This window comes from Larus michahellis, chromosome 8, assembly GCF_964199755.1.
Source record: "Larus michahellis chromosome 8, bLarMic1.1, whole genome shotgun sequence".
NCBI lineage: Eukaryota > Metazoa > Chordata > Aves > Charadriiformes > Laridae > Larus > Larus michahellis.
The window spans coordinates 38,068,518-38,090,379 of NC_133903.1; the positions used below are offsets into that span (position 1 = coordinate 38,068,518).

The window sequence follows — 21,862 nt, forward strand, 5'->3', positions numbered from 1 at the left end:
CTACTAGCAGGGGGAGAGGCGATTAAGTGATTATCTCCTATAGAAAAGAGAGAGGCCTCATTCATCACCTTAAAAGGCATGGAGGTATTATCTTGAGGGTGAATTGTAATGAGCCATTAAACAAAAAACACGGGTTTTAATTCCTGCTAAAGCTATGAATTTCATTTCCCTTGCTCATCCTTTGGAGTGTTTTGTGGTCTGCCTTGAAGATGAGGACGGAGAAGAGAGAGATGGCTGGTCCCTGGGCGAGAAGCGTGTCTGCAGGAGATGGGGTGTTTGTGTCCTCTACCGGCCGCTCTGCGGGTTCATCCCAGTGCACGGCGGCTGCGGCAGTTTCACCCACGTAGCTCCCCTAAGGGCACTGGCTGAAATGGAGGATGTTCTAGGAAGTGCGGATGAATCTGGGTATCTTGATGGGTTCTCAGGCAGGTGGGTGGCATTTTTATTACAGCCAAAATGGAGATCTCACGGGAGGAAAAAATAAATTCTTTTATAAACCAGCAGTAGATGCAATGGGGCTTGGGGGAACAATTTTCTGAGTTTTCTCAGACTTTATACAAATAATTTTCAGGCTTGAGTTCCAGCTGTTCTTCATTGCCTGTTCATTAAAACTTAAAATGTAGCTGTGGGCAAGGTTTTGTTTTACCAAAAGTGTCACATTATTTCCTTGAACAGGAGCTGAGTCTTGAACCATTTTCGGATACACAAATGATGTTGGCCTTTCGCAGGAGCCTGCATGTAAGAGTCTTGGAAAGAAATGGTTTATGGAAATGCTTCTGGAGAGCAAAATTCTGCTTACTGGAATGTAAGCAGAAGGTGGAAACTTCTACCAAGTTACCTCTCGAAGTAATTTGTTTAATTCTGTTTACAGTGATGCTCAGTGTGTGGCTAGAATTGGGTTCCCTTCTCAGCTGCTGCTTCCCTTGCTGACACGGCAGTTAACAATAGTAACAAATACTCGGCTCTGTATTGAACTCTTATTGCTCGGCAGTAAGCTATGGACTCATAATTTATGTCTTCAAATTAGTCTAGAATATTTGGCACTTCTGCAGAGACAGTATTTAGAAACTGATTTCGTAACAACTGTCACTTTCCTAGTTCTAGTTACATTAATGCTGCCACCTGGAAATGTTTCTTCACTAAATAGCAGTGGAAAGCTGCAGTGTAGAGCAGCTTTCATCAGGCAGGTTTTTCCTTGGATTTCAAAGGGACTTTTGTGTGAGTAAAGTACTGTTCAACACTGAGCAGGTACTTGGAGTTTACTCCATAGATTTTGGGGTTGCTTTTTTTGTTGTAAAAGAGATGTGCTATAGCTTTTATTTCACTGCATACGCATGGGGGAGGGAACCCACCAAAAAAAAAAAAAAAAAACCCGACCAAAACTGTTAAAAGAATCACACAAGTGGCTTTTAATGAGTTAGAGATTTCAGTGGCTGCTCACAGGAAAATTCAGCCTTTTTAATGAAAACAAATTTGATTTTGGTGTTTCTTCTTGGAGAATGCATTATTGAGAAACGGTACTATTTTTACTGCCCCAGTCTTCGCTATTTGCCTAATAAGCGATTGTTCATTGAACGAACTGATTGTTTGTTCCAAGCAAACTCTGATAGTTGGATGAAGTGCAAAAAACAAAAAGGTGACTTTAAACAACCTTTCACCTGCTCAACTTCTGTTTCTTCCCTGAAGCCTGCATTAGTGATGCTGTAGGTTATACTTGGCTAAAAAGGGGCATTAGCCCTGTAGAGAAGCAAAGGGTGACCAAAATCCAGTGGCTGTCAGACCCTTAATCCTCCTCCCGGTTTATCCACTGCAGGAAAAGTTGCATACAGTGATGTAGACCTGGCCTGTTATACAAGCCATATTTTCTTGAAGGTAGATCTGTTAGTTCCATTTCTCTTTCATGTAACATTTTCCGAGGCAATTTAGGAGGTAATCAACACTGTGCAGTCTGGGACATGGTTGCAGCTGTTTTGTGCTAGTCTTGATTCAGGGGGAATGCAGAGGACTCTGTATTCAATTTGGCAGCCAAACTGAAAATGGGGAGGAAAAAAAGCTCTGAACAACTGAAATGAAAAAGGACAATTGTTTGTTGTTTTACTTTGAGGAAAACCCAAAACTTCACTTAACATTCACATAATGCGGCAGATGTGGGCTCAAATCCTTTTTTCAAAAGATGTTTGAAGCTAGGCCTCCCACAATGTAGAACACTTTTATGTTTTAAATCAGAAGTGCCTGAAAAAAATATTTCAAAAGCATGAAAACATGTAATTCTAGTATTTCTACTTTTTGTCACTTTCAGTTTGTCCTCTGGATTTTTTTTTTGCAAATAAATGAGTCGCCAAAAGAATTTGCTGAATTCTTCTATAGCTGTAGGTTAGCCTATGTGGGAGCCAAGATGAGAGAGGAGACAGAAGACTAATGCATGGAGGGGCTGAAGCAGGACAAAACCTATTTTTACGTCAGAAACAGTGAAAGGACAAGAGATGGGTATGTACTTGAAACAGCTTTTATTCTTACTTGTATTTTCTAAAATGTGCCTGGGAATGGTGTAATCATGGCAAGATAAAGCCACTTCTGTTTTCAAAAAAGAGCGCCTGTGAGGAAGAGAGAATCGGCAGTAGCTATATGCTTTGCTTTCTAACAAAGGTTTGGCAGACCAAATCGTATCCATGGCTTTGTATTCTAGCTATTGATAAGTATAGGTGGAATTTGTTATCTTTTTTATTGCTATTGGACACTTATCTAATGGTTTCAATGACTTTTCCCACAATAAACCTTTAATACTTTTTGTGATGATGTGATTGTTGATTGTCCTACTTAACTCGCATTCCCTACCATAGTTCCTTGCTTTCACGTTAAATTAGTTTACAACTGTTTACTCTGGCCTGATTTTGACATCTGCTGGATCAATTACCTGAATGATCAAAATCTTTTTGAAGCTCAGGGCATTGTTTTCTTTGTTTACTTTTCTCCATACTTAGAAGATTTGAAGAAGACTGGAATTCGAAATTTACATCACATTTTATTTAGGATTTTTTTAAGGTAAAGAAAAGTTATTGAGCAGCGCTTAACATTGACATTATAAGTAAGTAATGTCACAAATTGTTTTAGTTTGGTTGCTTAGTTTTAGGCTTTATAAATTCCAAAAGAAATGGAATAAAATTCTTCCAATAGAAGAAATTGTGGTATATATGGAGAGGAAGAGTGGACCAAGGAGAAGGTTGGTGCTCTGACACAAAATCCTGAACAGGTGTTGTGCTGCAGTGGCTGGGGAAGGAGGCTGGAGCAAGGATGGGGAATTTCAAGATGTAAAGCCTGAAACTGCTAGGCTTGAGGGACTGGGCTAAGAAAGAGATGCTGAGGGCTTTGATACGTTATAGACAGTATGTCCTATTCCAGACCTTGGGCATCAGATCTAAGATTACTGAATTTAAATGGTCTTTTATTAGTGAGAAATGAAGTGTGGGTTTGTAGTCCTTGCCTCTAGAAGACGGAAAAACTACTGCTGCCATCAGTCACCGCACGCTGATGTAACAAAAGTCTGTGCAGAGGTCTAAAGGTCCTGATGCTGCTGGGAACTATTTGAGTTTCTGTATGATGTTGGAAAACCAGAAATTTGCACCTTCTTTTTCTTCTTAACCAGAAAAGATGTGCACATACTGCACACGCAACTAAATTAAGAAGATAAATTATGCCAAACTTTGGGCTGTCTGGGCAGCTGAATCCACTCCCATTCCGGGGATATAGCCTGGCGCTGTTACATTTTAATTTTGTTACTGCTTTTATTTTCCTCAAGTAGCCAACAGAGCTCATCCAGAAATAAATGCGAGCCGAGCACAGCAGAAAGGAAAGCGTGTGTGTGTGTGTGCACACGGGCACATCTTCCCGATCACCCCGGCCCGTACCGCCACTGCCGGCTGTGCCAGGACTGACGGCTCGGTTCGGGAGCCGAAAGCATGGGAGGCCGAGTACGAGAAACGCGCTCTCCCCTTTCCCGCAGTGTTTTTCTTTCTTGTCGGGTAATTCCTGTTCGCTAAACACCACGTAGCCCGAACGCGGACCCTTCCGAAGCCTGTTTTGGCACAAAAGGGTTATTTCCATGCCGCCTCGCTCACCCCTTTCCCGGGGTACACGCATCCCAAACGCCCGTAGCTCCAGCAGGAAGAGGCACGGGCTGTGACTTGCTCCGGGCCGGCAGCCCCGTGGCCGAGCGGGCGTCGTTTGAGGAGGATGGGGGGGGTAGCGCTGCTGGTGCGGCGCTCCTGACGGTCCGGGGGGAGCGGCAGAGCGAATCCTCCCTTCCCGTCTCCCGCCGGCCATTGTTCGCCTTATCGGCCCCATCTCGCCTCTCCGCTCCACGCCCCCCAGCTCGCCCCGGCCCACGCACCGGGCGAGCACTCTCTGCCCGGGCTCACGCCGCTCCCCGGTCCTCGCCGGGGGAGAGGGGCGGGGCCTCCGGGCACCGCCCCCGGGAGGGGCGCGCGCGGAGCCCCGCCCCGCGGCGCGCGGACGGGCCAACGGCGGGCGGCGGGGCGTGAGGGGGCGGTGCCGGGAGCAGCGGCGGCGGCGGCGACCCCGGGGGCGGTGGCGGCGGCGCGAGCCGCGCTGTGGGGAGGGCGCTCCATGGGCAGTGGGGCGGGAGTGCGCAGGGCCCGCGGCGGCCCGGCTGCTGCCAGCACTCGGCCGCCGCTCTCCGGTAAGGGCTGCTGCCGCCGGGAGGGAAGGTGGGACGCGTCCGCGGCGGGAGGGTGGGAGGCGTCGCCTGTCGCCGGCGGGAGGAGCCGCGGGTGAGCGCGGCGGCGAGTGGCTGGGGGGAGCGGGGCCGGCTGGAGGGGCCCTGCGCCTCTCTTCCGCTCCCATCGGGTGTCCAGGGCGGGTGTCGCCCCTCGGAGCCCACCTCCCCGCCCGGCGGTGCGCTGGAGCGGTACCGGGTGGGGGCCGAGAGCCCACCCCCGCCCTGCCCCGCACCTCACGCCGTCTCCCGGCGGCGCCCCTGCGGCCTCTGCCCGCTACCTGCCGCGCCGCCGCTCCCCCTGCGGCCGGGCGGCGGCGGGGAAAGCCCTGGCTGCGGAGGACGTGCGGTCTGGCGGCGGGCGGGCCGCAGGAATGCGCGGCGGGGGCAGGGCGGAGCGCCGACCCCCGCCCGGGGCGCGGGGAGCAGCCCTGCCCTCGACCGGGGGGCTGGCGGCGGCCCAGCCGCGGGGCCCCTTCGGGAGCGTCTTCTCACCCACCCACCCCCCCCACCCCTTTTTCTTTTTTCCTCCTCCCTACCGGGGAAATTGTGCTGGGAGAGCAAATTTCTGAAATATCTGGCGCTTTATTTTATTTTTTTTTCTCTTTTTTTTCCGTCGGGACTGGCAATGGCTCGCTCTTAACCAGAGCAGTCTGGAGGTGTTTATAGAAAAAAGCTGGTGGACGCTTTTCATTTTCAAAGCCAGAGCCTCCTGAAGAAATATGAAACACTTCTCAGTAATGAAAGGCATGTGTTCTGTGAGGGAAACTTTTCCCCATCTGCCTTGTAACGCAGGAGGAACAGACGTAAGGGCTAATATTTACGAGGAGAAGGTGGCTGTTGTACTAAACTGTTCAGTTTGGGTTCTGCTGCTACTTTACAGCAAAAGTTTCTTGATGTTTTTCCCGTTCAGAAACGCCTTGTCATCACTTCTATAATTTTCAAAGTGGTGGCATCATTATACTACTTGTTGCTTGTTTGAATAAAAAAAATGCAACATATCTCTAAAATACAGCTTTAAAAGCATGGACTTGCTACAGGAACAGGTCTAACAGATCATGCTACTCTAAAGTTGATTCTGAAGCTGGCCAGACTTAAAAGAAGCATGTCTTTTAAATAATATGAAAATCTCTGTCTTGATATAAATAGATATCACACTTGTTAAAAGGAGAGAAGGTTATGTGGCTTTTTTTCTGTAATTGCAAGGCGGAATTGCAAAGCAGCTTTGTAGCCATGAGAATTACTTGTGGGAACAGAAGAAACTTGCTTAAACATTATGTTTAATGTAAACCTTACTTCAATCTACGTGAGGTGTTTGGAATTGCTTAACTATCCGCATTATTTGTATGGTCTTATGTGTACTCTTATAGGTACTGACTTTAAACAGTAAACAGAAATTAGAGCAGTTAATTTGTGCTAAATTTTGAAGTTTTCTTCCCCCTCCCCCCCCCACCCAGTGCACACTCCCTGGAAGGCCTGCCAGATTAATTACAAAAACAACTGCTTTGACCACGTTTCCTCTGATATTTTTAAATTGCAAAGAGAAATAAAGTAGAAATAATGGAAAAATAATTGAAGGGCATTAGAATAACGCCTGTTGAAATACATAGTGGGAGTGTTCAAAATGTTAAAGGTGCTACTTCTTTAGTTGGTCTAACCCAATACAAACATATGTAGGATAACCTGTTTCAACCTGCATTTTTAGATCATAATAACTTATTTTTAGCTAAAAAATTGATGAATTTGAGGCTTTGCTACAGATACGTCTGCAATCCATGTTAACTTTTTAGCTGTCGTGTTCAAATTTGTGAGGTTTTTTTCTGTAGTGTTTATCATATAGTGTAAACATTGAGATTTTCTCCTCATGTTGAGAGAATAATAGCAGGCATTGTGCGAACTGCTGGAACCATACCTGACTCTGCCACCTGGAGTTTGCTGCTTTGAAATGAATCGCTTAACCTGACATGGGGAAATTTGCAGTAGCATTCAGTTTTTCATAAATGAGAGGAATGCAGGTAGTTCCTTAGTTATACCAATATAACTTGTGCATTTTTATGGTGGAACTTTTAATGTAATAAAGCAGAGCAACACCTTTCAAGATGACTGCACTGAGACTTGCAGATAACTTTTGATACTAAAACGTTTTTAAATCTCTTCACTATTCTATGTCTTCCCTTTGATTGCCTTTCATATTAAAAGATAGCAGGCTGAAAAGCCTACATAACTTCTTTCAGGATGTTTTCCTTTCTGAGACAAACTGTGATAGGCCACGGTTTCTTGCTCAGCACACTCTACACAAAGACTGTGCCTATCAGATCAAGGCTGTCTATTACCTTAAAAGACAGGATGCTGAATACAGCTTGGTGGTTGATGCAACCAGGGAGTTGCTTATGGTCTATATCAACTCAAGTGCTTTTGCAGTTTTATTTAGTTGCAGTAACGTTTTATGGTAAAGCCAGGTCTCAGGGTTGATTCTTAAGATTTCCAGAACAAATATTCAGGGAAGAAACTTTTCTCATGAAATCATCATGCATCATAAGTAACTTTTGAAATAATTACTGCATACCGTTGGTTTTTGTGCAACACCGTGTATCTGTACAAATGAAAATAACTTCAGACAGTCAAAACCCTTTATAATACTTCAGTTAAGCATTGTCATGTAAAGCAGTATCATCTTGAAAGAAGTTTTGGATCTTGTCAGTACGAAAGTATTACTTCACATATATTTCTATACTAATCAGCATTCTTCCTTCTCCTCCACCTTCTCCCCCCCCCCCCTAATTTTTAAGGATTTCATCTTTGGCTTGTCAAATGGACGTTAAGCGACACTGAGTGTTAACCACGAGAGCTCTATAAGCACAGCGGCTGCTGGGATGTTGCGACAGAACGGTGGAAGTAACAAGCGTGGTTTGGGATTAGCCCGACTGTCTACCTCCAACTTCTTCACCATCTCTAATTCAGGAAATTGGGGAATGGGGCGCAGCACCAAGAGCAGCTCTTTGAGCAGCATTAGCTCCAACTCTGACTGCTATGATAATCCTGTTGTGGATCCAGAATATATCATGCAACTGGTGAATGATGTCAGAAAGTTTGCGGATGTGCTACTGTATTTGAAGGAAGCCATTCTCTCCGAAGGTGTGTCAGTTGTTCTTTATTCTTGATTCTTAGATTTTCTGAAACTCTCACAACTCCATTCATATGTTTTTAACTAGTCTTTACTGTGGTTATTCCCCCTTGCCATTTACCTTCCCCATTTATCCTCCCTTCCCCCAGCACGATGATTACGGGAAATGGTGGTTGTTAGTTTGGGTTATGTATTTCCTCATCAGAATACTGTGCAATCTGTTTCATAATCATAACAAGGGAAAAGAGGCTTTTAGCAGGCTGTCTAGGCTGATGCTAAAAGTTAGCAAGACCATCAACTGATTAGTTTTTTAACCACCTGAATGTTTTTTGTAATTCCAGATAATTCTGTTGATATTTTGGTGATGATTCAGTTTTCTAGACTCGTTTGGTTTTTGAGTCTTATACGCTAGTAGCTTGAGTTTTAAGGTAGAATGTAACTTTGCACTTTTTTCCTCTACAAGATAAGTATTTACCATCTTCTGCCAGCAGGTGGAAACTGCAAAGTTTCTTACTTACAAGGAATGAGAATTATTATGCGTTCCTGTTCCTTTAGGGAAATGGTATTAGTCCATTTTTGGTCATCAGCAGGAAAGCTTTTATCTACCTTCTACAGAAATGTTATCATGTTAATAGCTGAAATGACGTGCGGAGCAGTTTTGTATAAGTTGTCCTGAGCGTTGAGTATTTGCAGTCACCACTGTTTCAAGTGAGTTTGCACGTGGCTGAAATAGCTCTGCCAAAAGGTGTGAACAAATCTTAACAGAGAAATAATTTGATACTAGTGATCAATTCATGTCAACAGTGTTTCTGCTGAGCATGCAGGATGAGTGGAGTTATTTGTGAGGTGGGGTGTCTGGTGCCTACTGACACTGAAATGGGCATCCTGTAGGAAAGAGCAGCCAAAATACTGAAGTGTTCCAGTTGCCATGCAGCAGTTGTTAGTTAACATACAGTTTAAAATTTTGGATTCAGAAGATCCAAAAAAACTAACATGGAAGACAGGAGCTGTCATCTTGTTTTATATTACTTTGTGGAATTAATTTGTGAAACAGTGTTGTCCATTTAAAGGATTGTTCATTTATAAAGGAGAGATGTTTCTTTTCCATGGTTAGGAGTGTTCTTTTTGACCTCTGTCCCCAAAATCTCATAATGTAGTGAGCTCTGTAATACTGGGCTTGCTTACTGCTGGCTGAAGACAACCTACTGGAAGCTACATAATTTGGATTGCATTTCTCCATCTTATTTATCTTTGGAAATGTTTACAGTTGTCTGTCCAAAAATTAACAAAAACTTACTAAGGTGATTGAACAGACTTCTTACACATAAAATTCTGGCTCATAATGCTTGCAGCTTACCACCACCCTGAAATGAATTACATGAATTATTCCAAGGTGGAATCAGTTGCAGGGACAGAAAATTAATTTCTTCCTTTTTGGACAGCGTTAATCTACTGACTTGATGTAGATTTTGTTGAATAGTAAAACTTTACTCTAAAGTTTATGAAATAAGAACTAAAAATAAATTCTGCTACTAGCTACAGAAAAAAAAAAAGATTATTTTGATGTGTATATGCTGCATGCATCTTTGAGCAGTTCAGAAGTGGCATATGTAAGTGGTGCAATAGGGTTCCATCAATGGGCATTGTATTTGCCTGGTAAGCATTCCTAGAATCTGCTGTAGGTCTTTCAGCCTCTAACCACTATTCCCTAAGGTAACTTCTACATCTACTGTTTGTTGTAGTATCACCACTTTGGCAGATTTGTCTAAAAAGTCCTTTCTATGCCCAGTAACTTCGCTCTTGGCCATGTGTGGCCCTGTTCGTCAGTGCTGGCCGTTCCACTGCTGGGGTCTGCATCAGTAGACATCACTGATTTCAGTGGGTGCATGCCTCGAATTTTCATACTGACTGATGGTTTTATTCCCTGCTTGTGTTATCTGAGCTGCCTTGGAAGAGCCTAGCAGTTATTCACCCATGGTTCACTTAACATTTTCCTGATGTAGTGATACTATCTTGGATGAAAAATCTAAGCTATTTTGGATTATAACATGTATTCGTGTCTGAACTAGATCATAAGTGCCTTTGGATTATAGACTTGTAATGTGTTTTGTACAGTACCAATGCAAGTCGATATATAACATGAAGAATAAATTGAGATCTTTTTAAGGGGAGGGTGTTATATAACTCATATTTTCTGTAGATTTCAAGGGTGTTTCTCTTGGCATTACTTATACTAATATAATGTAATTTCTTACAGTAGTCTTATTGTCATAATGCTGAATAAATTTTGGATATTACTTTTCAACAAAGGTAAACCCAGCATTGTAACTTTGATTATTTTCAGACTCTCACCCAGCAATGTTTGTTGTATAAACTGAAATCTAAAAAACTTGGAATCTCCTTGCTGGCAACGTGTAGGAAACTTGTTTCTTAATGATACTTCACATAAAAAACAAAACACTTCCACCCCACCCCTCCAAAAAAATCCCCAAACCCACAGACAAAAACCCCTCTGAATATATAGCTTTTTCAACTGTAGAGTTGAAAAGATTGTCAGCTGTTTGGACATAAGGGAGTTGCAGTTGCCTCTTGTGTTGAGTGAAATACCATGTGTTCCATACACTTCAGTTCTTGCTGTCTTTTTTTAAATTCCCTCTTGAATCTAGGCATTGTACTCACTGGATGTAACAATCTGTTATTAGCGATCCCACTTGAGGCAAAGGATCAAGATACTTCATGAATGTCTTCATTAAAGAAGATGTCTGGGCATTTTTTGAACCTAGGTCAATGAATCCAGTGCTGTTTCACAAGAAATTTATTTGATTCTACTTGATGACAGGCTGAACCTATGGCGGTTGAACTGCTCAAACAGTGCATCAGTCTGTTGGTCAAGTCTTCAGTTAAATTTCCAGATGAGGAAGATTGTGTCATATGGCTGATATTAGTAAGGATAGTTATGTTGTCATCATGTCTTTGTGTTTGAACTGAAACGTCTTCATTTGTAGCATTTGTACTTTATGAGGTCAGAGATAACTGAAATATATTGAGGAGGTTCAAAATAAGTCAATCTTCTTTCTGATAAGAAGGAAATAACAACAGTTCCTCAGAAATCCCTGCCTGGAAGGCCGAAGTTGAAAGTATGTGTTGAATTAATACCTAGAAGACTCAGGTCATTACCTGCAATCTGTGCTACTTGTAAGAATGTTTATTTTTGTTTTATTGATGGCATTCTATGTTTTTGAGGTACCCCTGGTTTAGTAGTTCTTTCAGTTTTAATGTACATCCTAAGTACAAACTGTTAAGACATAATGGCTTGAAAGCTGGTGAGTTTTCTCTTCCTGTTTTGAGTTCTGGTAGTAACTTTTCAGATATTGGTCGGGAGTGTGAGAACCTAATTGTTGCCTTCAGCTTACACCTGTCTTTGAAAAGGCAGGACATACAGTGAAGAACAATCTAAAGGCTGGAGCTATCTGTGATCTTCAGAAGTGGTGGCACTCCAGAAGAGAAGTAACCTTCCACGGTAGAGAATGGTTTAGGAACTGAGAAGTTGTTTACCTCCCACAGAAACCTGCTGAGGGCTTAAGAGCCTGACCACAGTATTGAAAATGCTTAAGAATTTGAAATGTGTGAGGTATACTTAAGGTAAATCCTGTAACTTGAAGAGGTTAATTCTTGTTCCAAAGCATGGGTTTAATGTGTCTGCAAGTAAGTGCTGTTGAATTTTGAGGCTGGGTGACTTCTACATGCATAATATGTTATTTTGGAGAATAGAAGATGTGGGCTAATTGCTATGTACTGTCCAGTCTTTTCAAAATGTAAGGATGCCTGTAGCTCATAGAAGCTGTATAGAAAGCATGTAAGCTGCTTTTTGGGACAAAACATGCAGGACCTACCTCTTAAAAAATTACATTAGAGAATTTATTGGTTCAAAATTACTATTGCTTATTGCATAGATATGCGAAGTTGAGAATCTATTTAAGAATAGGTATTTATGTATGAGATTGGTGATGCTACACTCTGTGCTGTTACTGTATATAATAAATTCCACTGTTGCTTTGAGCAAATGATGCCACTGTGTGGTCTTTACTCAAATAAGATTCTTTTACTCATGTTTAAAAGGACCACACAAAAGAATGTTTAGGACAGTCTGCGTTCCTAATTAGAAGATATTTTAATAAGTGTTTCACTTTTAAACAGTAAATAGTAGCTTTTACTTGTATCACATCAGAGATGGGGGAAACATTCCTGTTTCCCTAGTCTGAAGATAGTTAGCTATGAGTTTTGTGACATCTGCTATTTATTTTTTTTTAGTGTAATGCATGCTTCATACTGTAAGGTCTGCCCTTGGGACTGTGGGAAACACTGCGTTTCATTATGAATAGCTGTAAGGGTAAAATTTGCATGTGGTTTAAAAGTGCAGGAGTAATTATACTTTAATATATAACCTTGACTGTACTTCAGAAAATATTTTGGAGTTACTGCTTGCTTTATCGCAAACTTTGAAGTCATCTTCAAAGTGTGATATTGTGTGCTTCATGTGGGTAATTCTGCATCCTTTTTATGAGCAAAAACTTTCTTCCTCAAGTTCATCCTATCTTCAACTAATGTAAATTGTAGTTTATTCTAAAATGCTAATGTACCTTTTTTTCCCAGATATCTTAGAAAACAGAATAGCAAGATAAAGCTCTTACTTTCATCACAGATTTCTCTTTGAGGATCAGATTTTGCTGTCTGGTTTCTTAGTGTATGATAAGATTTTATTTATTTATTTTTGAACTGAAGCGGAGGTAAAAATACTGGTGAAGCTGGATGACCTAGTCAGGAATGTCTGCATCCTCTTTATGTTAGCCCCAATACTTTCAAAAGGAACAGGAATGCTACCTAACTTGAAACCTATCAGGTCCTTATTTTTGAAGGATAAGATATTCAGCCCAGTGGGACAGTTTTAAAGGTGTGTCAAGTTAAATAGTTTCCTCAAAGTAAGGAACTTGTAATCTCTAGTGACTTTAAAACCTTGTTTTAGCACCACGGAGATTGCTATTAATTGCACGCTACACTAAAAGCCAGAAACTGTCTACTGAATATAGTGCCCGAGGGTCAAAAATGAATGATTTCTCTTCAGCCCTACCAGGCTTGATAATGTGTACTTTTTTAGTACTGTCCATATTTTTAGTATAATTAAGGCACTGGGGTATTTTTAGCATTTGATTTTTATTTCTTTATTTTCTTATAGCGTAAACCATTAATCTCCTTTTTCTGAGGCAGTATTTTTGAAAGTCATTTTGCCCTGTTTTGCTAGGGAAATATGAAGTTCATTAGCTGTTGCAGTGAAGATTACAGATTGAAATTATGATAATTTATAATACCAGGTGTAATTTTGCTGGTTGGTCTTTATTCTTATTTTGATGTTTCTCAGTGAAAGGTGCTGTCTTTGATACACCTTAAACTGGATGTATTTACCTAATGACGCCTGATAGTATGAATGCTTGGTAGGTGGGCAAACTGCTCTAAACAAGGATCTGATAAAGTGTTTACCTTTGTTTGTGGCAGTCTCCGGAACTAATGTTTGGGGTCTTTTTTGTTCTGAGGGAAGTTGGACTGATTTCTTTAAAATTTTTATGGAAGATGGTGCTGTTTTTCTGCTTGATAGTATTTTGCGTCCTAAATAAGACCTTTATGAGAGAAGGGAAAGTGAAATGCTGTAAGGGCAGCTAACTTTCAGGGACCGTGAGAACATAGTGATTATCAAATGCGTAAACAATCTGCTTGTGAATTGATTAAATGACCTTCAAGAATCCTTGGGAAAAGGCAGAGGAATTCATGTAAAGTGTAATACATTGTTTTTCTTATTCCATGCAGTGCAAAAAAAAAGGGGGAGAAAACAAACTGCCTAGTAGATAGTAAATCCCATTACAGAAATCACAACATTTGGGGATGTTGACAAATAGTCTGAAGTGGAATTTTAATGTTAGTCGCTTCTAGGATCCACTGAAGGGTTACATACTTGTAATATCTGAAGAATAATTCTGTAACTTATTATTAAAATACAACCTTTTTCGTACTTCGTAGCTCTTCTCAAACTTGGTCCACATGGAACTAACTGCATGTTTTAAATGTATCATCCTGTAATAACATTGTTCATCCTCTTGCTGAACCAAGTAAGGTGTTAAGAGGTGAACTCTGACAATTTGCTGCTTTGGATTTTATTGTTCCCATGGCGGAGTTGCCAGAATTGACCTTGTGAGCTGCAGTAGCTGGGAAGTCAGGACTAAACCAGGCCGGGGCAGGTGTGAGGCGGATGGAAAGAGTAACTTCTGAAGGCGCTCCTGCAGAAATTGCAGGTTTTGCTTCCCCATCAACAGCTGAATTGATGGTACAGTTCTGTAGCTGTTGAAAATGTAAAAGATGTGTCTAAAATTGTTGTCTTATTGTAAAGAACGTTATTGTTATGTTTAGGGTTCTGTTTCAATCCATGCTAATAGTGTATTTCTACAGCAGCTAAGAGAAGAAACTTAAGTGTGAGCTGCTGTGATCTCACTTCTTCCTGGCACTGGCAGTAGGTCTCTGGTGACTGCATAGCAAGCCAGTTCTGGGGGCAGATCAGTCTGAAAACTAGTCCTAGGAAGAAAGGAACTAGTTTTCAGCCAGATCAGTTCCATGAACTGACTGGCTGTAAAGTTATACTGAGTACTAGCAAAAGAGGGAGAAGGCGGCTGGCAAAGGAACCAGTGGCCAGAGGTTAAAATGAACAAGACTGTCAGGGTCTAGGCAGAGTTGGTGAGGAACTCTGCTCTGGCATTACAGCATATGCTGCTAAACCCTGTACCAACTCTTTCATCTCTATTGAATGCTAATTTTGACAGGGGTGTATGAAAGCTGGTGAGGGAGAACAGCAAGCAGAAAATGCCCCTTGTAGATGCCGCCTTAGCTCTGAGATTTTGGCATATTTGAATTTGACAGTAGTCTTTTAAACTTGCCTTCCTAAAACCTGCTTCTTATGTGCAAAGACCTATGTGCTTCTGGTCTTTCTGACCTGGAAATTCCATAGTACACCCTTCCACATATCTCCAAGTAGTAGTCACTTCTAAATATTAGTTCTGTCAATCTGAAATTTAAACTGTTCTTTGACAAATCTAAAATACTCCTTCAAGCTAAGAGATGTAAAGGATGTAAACAAGGATAGGAACAAAGTAAATACTTCCTTAATTTTTTTTTTTAACAAGTAAAATTATTGCTAAGAACTCAAAGCCAATAGTAGTGATTTTTTTAACAGCTTCTGATGTTTTTTATGGCAAAACTCGGAGGAAAAAATATAAGCAGGCCTGTAAACTGCTTCTCTTAGTAGAGCTGTGGGACCACAGCAAGCCATAGACCTCCTGGTCATTTGCCCATGATTCCGTTGTTTTCACTCTGTCCTTTCTTCCTGGTCTCTCTCATGAACAGAAAGCACTGAGATCCCTGGTTGTGAGCCCTGCTCCTGTCCAGTGCTAGATTCCTCAAACCTGAGAAGTTCTGCAAAGGAAGCATGAGTATGATGCACCCGAGAGAACTCTGTCCATGAAAGAACTAGTGAAACTTGAATGAAGGCAAGCCTACAACAATCCAACAAAAAGTAGTTTACAGTTAAAGTTTGTGGGAGACGTGTATAGCTATGGACCGTGCTTTTCCCCAGGAGTGTTACACTTAAGCAGAGAGAGAGAACTTTCCACCTTTCTTGCCCTATCACTCCAGATCATTCCATGACCTGTTTTGCCCAAGCTGTTTTCTATGAGTCTGCCATCTTGCAGGCTTTTGTTAAGGAGTCTCGGACTTTCAGATGCTGTGACCAGAGCCAGAGGAGCTGGGCATTTCTCCTGCATTTTCTTTTGCTTTGCAGTTTTGCAATATTAGAGCACTGCTTAATTAATCTGTAGTTATGGAACAACTCTGCTGTTTCCAGTACTCTGAACAAGTAGAGGAAAAAACCCAACCTCCTTTTGAAGCTCAGTTCAAGCAAAACCGTGTTATTTGTAGTCAAAGTGTAAGCTGCCAGTTAAATGCAGGTTGCTAACATTGGATGGTAAATGCTGTTTCTTCAGTTTCAGGGAAGACTGAAGTTAAATAATAACTTAGTAGACCAGCAGATAAGTTTGTGGCTGATAGTACTACCCCTCCCCCAGTTGCATACTCTGCATTCCTTCAGAACAAATGTTCACTTGTTGCTATAGTGTCTAAGATCAGCAGTCAGGAGGGGTGTGTGTGTGTCTTGAAGGCCTGTCAGTGTTTAAAATGTTAAATCAACCTTTATGTGCAGTCCGGATATTTTTGTTGACTTAAATAATTAGCATATGTGTCTTTAGGAAAACTCTGAACTATTTATAAGAGAGCGCAGGCATTTTCTGTTTTTATGTTGCTCTTGAAGTGCAAAAAAATGTACTACAAGGCAAAACTCCATTCTTCCTCCTTTTTGCATTTCTGACATACAAAAGAATCTCAAAACACTTAGAGCCTTAGCTGTTTTGTTAATTAGAATTACCTTCCCTTTCCATCACAGCAACTAGACTAATGAAACCGAAATGACAAGATTAGAAAGATGAAAGGTGAGTAGTGAGGATGAGGATGACTAGTCAGATTTTCCTTTTTGAATGTAAATGTAAAGTTAAGCCTTTCAACAACAAAAATTCTTCTAATATACTTTGTGGCTTAAGAAACAGGGGAACACTTGCGACACAAAAACTTGTGTCTCTTAAAGAACTCAGCCCCAGCACCTGAGAGATAAGATTTGATCCATATCCAGTGTGAAGTCTTGTGTTCTTAACAGCAAATCCTGTGTACGGGTAGGAGCTTTTGTGTTTAATACCAAAAGAACACCCCCCCCCCGCCCTTGCCCTGAATTAGCTTCCTACTCTTGTTAAAATGTATTACAGTGTATCCACAAAAATATTCCGTTTTCTCTTTTCTCTGACGCATCAATTTATCAAAGTTGCAACATAAAACAAGAACATCAATACATGTAACTCTTGTATGCCTAACAGCATAGAGTTATGAGTTGTGATTGTCTGTTACTTTAATGATCTTGACTTCATGCAGATTTCATGGACTAAATCATTCCTTTTCCACCAGTTTGGGAGTTTTTGTTCTATTTGTGTAGCTAAGTCACAAAACTGAAGCTGACTTGTTTCTTAATTCCAAGCAAGCGTTCATCTAATCTGGCAGCTGCAGTGGTTTGGTTACGTTAGATCTAATGTCTCATTAATGGGTTGGAGTTAGAACTGCATGGCAGGGTAGGAGATTTGATGCAGAGCCTGGACCTTGATCTTCATAAGTAGCTGTTGCCCTTTTTTTAAGGAAAGTAGGGATTTTACTCTTTTATTCCTTTGTCTCTTTAGCATGCCCCTTCTCATAGAAGACTGAAGTGACTCATGTAAGGCTGTAGGAAATAGTTATGTTTGGATTCAACTTTCATCTTAATGACATCCATTACAGAACAGTGTAACTGAAAAACGTAGGACTCAAGGAATTTTTTTTTTATAGAGACTGATTTAGCTGAACAAAGGATTTTTCCTTTTTACCATTTTTTCCTTGCTTACTGTTTGAAGGTACTTTCTTGGGCTAACTTAAAAATATGTAGGAATTCTTATTTGCCAATTTTGTTTATCTTTATTTTGCAGACTCTGTAAACAAGATGAAGGATGGTTTATCAAATTTACCTCTTCAGAGTTGTGTTCTGTGTCATGACTAAACTGCTTCACATATTTGAGCAAGTCCAGTTACTGCTTAAATCTGAAGTGGCAATGAAAGCCTCATTATTGTTTAAATTGCAAAAGGCAATAAAAATATATCTAAGGCAAGGAGCTGTTAAAAGCTTTTAAAAGGAAATTACAGTACTCTTATTTGTGGGATTAGGGCACTCATATAGTCCTTTTTCTTGTGAAGCAACATTTAAAATGGCTCTGGTTGCTTTGGTCTAGAATGATGATCAGCAAATGAATGCTAGGACTTCTTGCATGTCTGTATGTGAAATAACATACAGAGTTTTTTATTTTCTGATGTAAATATGTATTAGAGAATGTATGGGAGAAATAATAAAGCTTAAGGTTCAAAGTATGATGACTTACGTAGTTCCAAAAAGCTATTGTAGTAATACAGCATGTTCCCTTTTTCAAATGTGTTGATTCTCTGTGCTGTGTTTGACTTGGGTTCAGGGCCCACAGTTGAGTGCTGCAGCCGTTCATTACATTATTAAAAGTTCTGTTAGTACTACTTATCTGTGAGACATAGAATGACTGTGGTAAAGCACAAGTGTGTCTTCTCTATCACCCCATGCCTTTTCAACAAGAGGTTTCAACATCTTCAGAATTTTGGGGCAAAATTTCAGTTTTGTAGCTCATAATTTCCAAAGGGTGCTCTTCTCTGAGCATTGTATGCAAATTCTTCCAGGGCTCTGTGTTGTGAACAAATTTAACATCTTGATTGTTCTACTTTTGGACTACAGCATTTTCTTAGCTTTACTTGTTAACATCAGACGTTGCTGAAATAGTTATGGATAGGGAATTTCTGAAGCATTAGCTTAAAGACTACTCAATGTTCACAAGTTCCTACTGCTGTTGTAGTGTTGATAGTGATATGAATGGATTCTTTAGTAGGATGCTGAAGTTATTTTTTGTTTTTTTGGTTAGGTTGTTTTTCTGGGAATTTTTTTTTTTCATTCATTGATTGTATTTAGCGTACTTTGTTCTAGATGCTACCGCAACTATGTAACTAAAAAGTCTGTCCAGAAGGTCTTCAATGCTGACAAGTGGAAAAAAATTTTTACTGGAATCACTAAAGTGGAGGTGCAGAGAAACAGAATGTACTGGTCAACAAAATGGGCTGTGGTCTCAGCGCACAAGGAGGTTAACCACTGCCAGCAAAAGAGCAGTTGAAGGAGGCAGCTTTTTGGAGGGATGCTTCTGTATATTTTGTGCTTCACTTGATAAGGTGCAAATTGTTTATCTGAAAGCTTAGTAGCATACATGAATTGTGATAGTTGAGTGAAGACAGTTTGTGAAGGGCCTTGAGAAAGTGACCCTGATAAATAGCTTATGCCAGTGGTGAAGAAGGGGAAACTAACAGTAGGATTAAGATTGCAGAGTGGTCACATAAAATGCTCTCTGGCATTCGTGTTTAAGCCCTTGTGTTAAGAACAAGTAAACAAATTCAGCAAGGATGGAGAGCTGTTTCTAGCTGCATCTGGCTTTGGCTGATGGCTAGACATGAGATTTTTAGAAAAGGTGGCTGAGAACTTAATTTGAAAAGAAAGCAATAGGTCTGGAGCTTATAAATAAATCAGATTCTTAGTAATGAGAGAAGCTTGTTATGCTGCATACATACATACATGCATGCATCAAATGCATGGGTCTACTAGTCAAATACGTAGTTAACAAAGTTATGCCTGTTTCTATTATAACTTTCACATTCTGTAGCTTTTACTTTCCTGCACATCCTTAAGTTGTTTTTTTAGTTCAGCATTGACTAGCTGGAATGACAGCTTCAGTAGTACAAGGGGGAAACAGCTTGTAAATCCAGAAGTGCAAAGCAAACAGATTCTGTGGTTCGTCTTTTTCGCCTTTCTAATGCAAGGTATTTGTGAAGAAATACTACTCAATTAAAAATGCACGGGGAGCTGTGCAGTGGATTACTGTTGTCTTCTTGGGCGTGCAAGTGCCAGTGTGACATCAGTTACTGCTGTGGTGACAGTGTTGTAGTGTTTTCTCTCCATACGAAATTGTCAAAGATGTTTTGGTGTGAAATACCTGATACCAAAATGTTATATTGCAGAGGAAATTGACTGTTCCTCAATCTAGGAAGTGTGAAGATTTTGAAAGTATTTCCTCTTGAGTGTTCAAATAGCTCATCGCTTGTTGTGTCACCTGTGCAAGTTATATAGTCAGGTGTTACTCTCCTGGATAGTTGTTTCAGCAGGACTTCAATGATGGAACTTCAAATAATGAATCCTTTATGTTCACCAGTTTTCTAGATGGCTAATGGTACTGGTTGCTACTGTAGTGATTTGAGTCCCACTTAAAATCTAAGTTGGTTTTGCATAAGTTTTTTTCTTTTAATCAACAAAACAGAAATGGAATACTATCACATCCTATAGCAGTCCATAATGGTGTTTAAAAGATCCTTCAAATGAAATGCACAAAGTAATGCATCTCTTGTTTAACACCATATAATCTCATAATCCGGGTTTTGTGTGGTCTTTTGAAAACTAGGTGGGCTGGCAGAAATAGGTTCTTCGCTCAATCAGTGACTTAGGCTAAAAGTGGAAGGAGCAGCCATGTAGAACAAACAGTATTTTTAGACTAAAAGTAAAAAGAGTTAAAGGTTAAGTATTTTTTTGATAATCTGTTGATGTGGGTTAGCAAAGGTTAAATTTATTTTCTTTTGAATAAATAAAGCAAAACATTCACACTACTTCTTCTGTGTGCCAGTTTGATATGGTAAGGTCAACTTTCTGGGGATAGTCTTTCCTATTCCAACTTGTTCTGTTTTCAGAAATTTGTGCTGTGAAACTTGAGTGAGTATTACTACTTATGTTTTCAGAACTTGAACCAATACGCAAGGAACATAGTTCCTTAAAGCATAAAAGTTTTCTCGTTCTAACAGTGTCTTCAATTGGCTACTGTTCAGTTCAAGGACTACTTTAAGTTTTAGTGAAATGCCATTGAATATGAAGTAAGTAGCATACTACTAAAAGTATAGTCGCCAGTCCTGATGGATATGACTGGTGAAATGTGACTGATCTGGTTTATTGCATACGTATTCATCATAAAGAATGTTGTCTTGCACCCACTTGTCTATTTAAAATTCTGACTTAAAATGTGTTTGGAAAGTGCTGAAGCATTATCCTCACCTAGTTTTATTCTTAAACTCCTGGAAGACTCAGGGAAATGATACGGACCGTGGCTAAAATGGCCATGTAGTGTGTTCACTCTCATTTGTAAGAAACAGGTAAATAAGGAAACTCCAGCAATGTTCATTACTGGTTTCTGGTCTTTAAATTTTGGGTAATAAAAGATTAATGTATTCTAAAGATTAAACTGCATGGCTGAACACATCTAGGTTAGTTGACTGGAATCTCAAGGCTACTAGAATACAAAAGTTGAAGGAATGTGGCGTACAGCATATTAAAATAGATTAATGAAAAGCTGCATTGTGGTACGTTTTTTTCCAAAAGACATCCCCACATACACAAATGAGGAGTTCATCTGTGAATTTAAATGTGAAATAACTGTTCTGCTGATGTCAGTTAGGAAACCAATGTAACGAAAATATTTAACTGCTTTTAGTGTAGGCAGAATTATAAGATTTTTATTATTCTGATGTATTTTGCATGTGCAGTATCTATTTTCTTGACTTTTTGAAAAGATTTTTTTAAGACATCTTGATTTTTACAACTTTCCTGTAATTTCTGAAAATGAATCTATACTTGGTTTGTCCTATTTACATGGGCAAGAAGAACTTCTTGCATAAGCTTTGACTTTTCAGAAGTACAGAACTGGCCCATAATTAAAACAGGGTAGGAATGTTAGCCCAGTTTAAAAACAAACAAACAAAAACTATCACAGCTTAAGGTAACATCACAGAGGCCAGTCAACATGGTTAATGGTCGAATCTAAATGCAAAGACTGACCCATTTTGGCCAGACCCTGATAGCAGATGACAAATCTGAAAGGGCTGGTTGGGTATTTGTGGTACACTACAAAAGCTAATCATACTAAAAATCTTAGCTGGAAGGATGGACTAAGGGGCAATAGTTTTGCGTCTTATCCAAGAACAATTTTTCTGCAAAAATTGCAAGCCTGCACTTTTACCTTTTATTTCAAAAGGTCAAGAGAGAACTTCCACTCTTAAAATATCAAAAAAAATGTAAATACCAGTTGCTTTTTAATTTTAACCTGAATTTGTACATCCTAATTTTAAAATCAAATGTAGCAGTTTAGCAGTAAATACGCAACTGACTTGCCAAATGCTAAATCCTT

The 21,862-nt window shown here is 40.3% G+C and overlaps 1 protein-coding gene across 3 annotated transcripts in view; it reads left to right on the forward strand.

Annotated features, from left to right (window-relative positions):
* Positions 1 to 4,571: 4,571 nt before the first annotated feature.
* ARHGAP29 (Rho GTPase activating protein 29) overlaps positions 4,572 to 21,862 on the forward strand; it is a 53,674-nt gene continuing 36,383 nt past the window's right edge. For 2 of the 3 annotated variants that reach the window (XM_074597728.1, XM_074597727.1), the window contains exons 1-2: positions 4,578 to 4,696; positions 7,522 to 7,867. In XM_074597728.1, the coding sequence (XP_074453829.1) occupies positions 7,606 to 7,867 (262 nt within the window). In that variant the 5' untranslated portion in view covers positions 4,578 to 4,696; positions 7,522 to 7,605. Of the gene's footprint in view, positions 4,697 to 7,521; positions 7,868 to 21,862 lie in introns of all 3 variants that reach the window. The other variant, XM_074597726.1, reaches the window with a different exon arrangement.